At 30.3% G+C, this 3,975-nt stretch overlaps 1 protein-coding gene across 1 annotated transcript; it reads left to right on the plus strand.

Moving 5' to 3' along the window:
• Positions 1–1,510: 1,510 nt before the first annotated feature.
• Positions 1,511–2,844, plus strand: LOC130982133 (transcription factor MYB36-like). Its single transcript, XM_057906003.1, has 2 exons — positions 1,511–1,814; positions 1,930–2,844. Exons 1-2 carry the CDS (start codon positions 1,679–1,681, stop codon positions 2,595–2,597), a joined length of 804 nt encoding a protein of 267 aa, XP_057761986.1. The 5' UTR covers positions 1,511–1,678; the 3' UTR covers positions 2,598–2,844.
• Positions 2,845–3,975: the final 1,131 nt, after the last annotated feature.

The following is a 3,975-nucleotide window of genomic DNA, read 5'->3' on the forward strand; positions in this document are numbered from 1 at the left end:
CACATAATAAACTACAATAAGACAGAATATATGAAGACTAGTACATGAGTGAAAATTAGTGAAAAAATTCTATCACAAGTAATTAATGTATTTTAAATAACTTAAATGTATGATATAAAATAATAAAAAAAATTAAAAAATATAAATTAGAGAATTTAATAAGAAAATTAATTAAAATGATAGAATGTGTCTGATTTTATATGTGATAAAAAGATATTATTAAAATTTAAAAGTAAATTTTATCATATTGTTATTAACGGGACTATGTTATATGAAATATAGTGTTGAAGAAAAAAATTGAGATGAATGAACGACTATATATATATATATATATATATGGACAAAATAATAAACGAAGATATAAAAAAAGAAGTTGTAATAATTTTTATTATTAAAAAGATGATAAAAACCTGTCTCAAGTATTTGAACATATAAAAAAAGATTGATATATAAAATATCTAATTAGGCAAGTAGATGAGATAATATACATAAGAAGAGAAAGATAGAAAAAGATTTCTTTCTCTTACAAACGAATTGCTATTGTTGTACACAATGACTAAACTTTCCTAATTTGTAGTCATTTTTTTAAATTAGACAACTGGTAGAAAATTATGTATAAAAAAATAGTTATTAAATTAGTTTATATATATTTATATAAATAATATATTTAGTAATTAATTTTTGTTGAATACGTAACACGGTTGATATTTTTATTTGATAAAGCACATCTGATGATAATAAAAAGGCTAAAATATGTAGCCCTAGTAAACAAAGGCAACTCCTTCCATTACGGGAGTTTTTAAGAAAAACATTCCTGCATAACTTGCATTAGAAACTAAGATATCGAAGAACGAACCAAGACGTAGTATTGAATAAGCACAATTTTTTTTATCAAATTGTTAATGACATGAAGGTTGTTAATAGGAGATAGAGATAGATTGACAATTTTATATTTAACCAAATATGAGTTTAACCTTATTAATTAATATATAATAGTATATTTACCATTGCACAAGTTTATTATGACATTATCTGCAGGATTCTCTGGTGATCATGATGCGTAATAGATGAGTCATTCTTGGTCTAGGCATTATGTAATCAAAGAACCATTCAACCCCAAAAAAGGAAAAAAAAAAGTGGTTTTGATCACCATCGCTTTATTAACCTTCCAATCCAGATTCCTTGGTAATAGGTCCCACTATAACTTCACATGCATACATGCATACATGATGTATGTTTATTATATCATGATGATGATCCACCATCCATCCACAGCAATAATAATTCAATTATTCCCCGGCATTATATTTTTTTCAGAAATAATATAAGAGAGAGGGGATAGATGGATAGGGTGTATGTATATAATATATTGATAAATAAATGAATGATGAATTATTATAGATATATAGTAGACTAAGAAGGACAAAGAGAAAAACATTGATCTACTTCGTCACTGGTATTCCAATTAATCGATATAATAATAAATAAAGCTTGTGTTATTTTTCTTACCCAAATACTACACCTTTTAGAAATCCCCAAAAGTCTAAGCCTCAATCTCCTTTTGAATCTCCAGGCTATTTCTTTCTTTACTCGTTCCTCTCCCTCTCTCTCTTGTTGCTTTCTATATATATAAAGAGCATCCATCATTACCAACATATCAGTTAAGAGAGAGAGAGAGATGGGAAGAGCACCTTGCTGTGACAAAGCGAACGTGAAGAAAGGGCCATGGTCGCCTGAAGAAGACGCGAAACTCAAGTCTTACATCGAGCAGCACGGCACCGGAGGCAACTGGATCGCCCTCCCTCAGAAGATAGGTATATATATATATACATGGATCTTAATATTAAACCACTCTTTCACCTTAGTCCATGGCAATAATAAATACTTTCTGGTTATTAATTAATTAATTAACGAATGAATTCATTGCAGGGCTTAAGAGATGCGGGAAAAGCTGTCGTCTAAGATGGCTGAATTATCTTCGGCCAAACATCAAACACGGTAGTTTCTCAGAAGAAGAAGACAACATCATCTGCACCCTGTATGTTAGTATTGGAAGCAGGTGGTCTATTATAGCAGCACAGTTACCAGGGCGCACAGACAATGACATCAAGAACTACTGGAACACCAGGCTCAAGAAGAAGCTCCTTGCAAAGCAAAGGAAACTAGACCAACCTCCTCCTATTGCTTATTGCAATTCCTCTTCTAATTCTTCTTCTTCTTCTTCAGTTCCACAACTAGTAGTACCACCTGCACCGCCTTCCATCCACGACTACGATTTCACCTCCCTCGTATCCTCCTTCCCACAGCAACACCACCTTTATCCACCGCCAAATATGTATCACCATCAGCAAGGCTTTGAAAGCTTGATAGATGATGAATTGAGCCATCTCATGGCGTGTGTAGTGAGTAATCAACAAATGGAAGTGCAGCAGGGTTTTTATGGCAGCACGACTTCAACAGAGAGCACTACTACTACTAGTTGGGGACCTGATATGACCTCTCTCGTTAACTACTCATCACCACCACCACCACCACCTTTGCTTTATCAAGATGACGCTTCACCTGCTTCTAGGTACTTTGGAATGCAAATGCTATAACATACATATACATACATAACGCTTTTGTTTCTTTAGGGGGTGCTGTAAATCAATTTCATTTAATATGTACCGCTACAATTTCATAAATAATTAAGATTTAAGAAAAGAAATGTATCCGACAAAACCCTAAATCAGTTTATCACTTTCATGGACGACAGCTTTTGTGGCTCTTACTGTTTTTGGCTACATATATGTATAGCCTTATATATATGGATGTTTACGGAATAAAGAATCTTAGTTATAGTTATATATATACCACTACTGGAGTTCATATAATTATTTCTGCTTGAAAAAAAGAAAATGAGTTTCTCCCATCCGTCGCTGAAATACATGATGATGATGATGATTGAATTGTAGCTTTCAGAAAGTTCTTCTGAAACGGGAAGCAAAAGGCTGTGGGAAAATTTGAAAGGTGCTTAGCGGTTTTGGCAGTGACTTGATAAGCTTTTAGCAAAGAAAGAATAAAAAAGTGGCAGCATTCTTTTATAGTTTTCTTAATGTCTTATATATTTAGTAGCCATACATCTCATGTGACTCCAATTCAAGTAGATCGAATACGAGACACCTTTAAGTCTCTCATTATATTCTTGCCTCATATACAATCCATATCTCATGAAAACAACACCACCCTTCTTATTAATTATTAGCTTGCTTGCTTTCCAACTTCAATAGTAGCTAACATTATTTTAAAACATATAACCATTTCTTTACTTAAATTTTTGAAAGAAGTAATTTTATAATATAATAATAAAATTTATATGACCTAAAAAGTTTTAAAATTTGATATCTAATGTGTTTTGAAATTACTTATCCCAAATGTTTATGAATACTTCTCCTCAAAAAAATTTTTTTTTATTAGATTTGTTTGATTTTGTATAAGTCTTCTTTTTTTTTTATCAAGGTCTGATATTATATTATGAAAGCACTCATCCCAAAAGTTTAAATTGATGTGGGAGAAGGCAACATTAAATCATTAATGATTATATTTTATCATAATAATGTTTTCAAATAAAAAATCGACAGAAGATAAATAAAAAATATACAAAAATCTACATAATAAACAAAAAAGATATTATATAAAAAAAATTGTACTAAAGATAATAACTAATTAAGTTAAAAAAGTAAGTATAACAAAAAATAGAGTTTTAGTTGATAAAATTAAGTTTATACTTGTTTAAATTTGTATAATATTAAAAATAGTTTCCATCGTTCATCAATAATAGTTCATTTCCGTTATTTGGAACATTTTTCACTCCAAAACTACCATATGAACATGATATAGCGAATATTTGAACACATATCTGTATTCATAAAAATTAATTTGAGTTGGTCTAATAGTTAATTCACCGATCTTTAATATGTGGAATTAGAGAATACT

Source organism: Arachis stenosperma, chromosome 5 (genome assembly GCF_014773155.1).
Source record: "Arachis stenosperma cultivar V10309 chromosome 5, arast.V10309.gnm1.PFL2, whole genome shotgun sequence".
Lineage (NCBI taxonomy): Eukaryota > Viridiplantae > Streptophyta > Magnoliopsida > Fabales > Fabaceae > Arachis > Arachis stenosperma.

Excerpts from the sequence above, each read along its gene's own strand:
- LOC130982133 (XM_057906003.1), top strand. The coding sequence starts at position 1,679 with ATGGGAAGAGCACCTTGCTGTGACAAAGCGAACGTGAAGAAAGGGCCA. Across the intron at positions 1,815-1,929 it reads CGCCCTCCCTCAGAAGATAG|GGCTTAAGAGATGCGGGAAA; the intron begins GTATATATATAT and ends AATTCATTGCAG.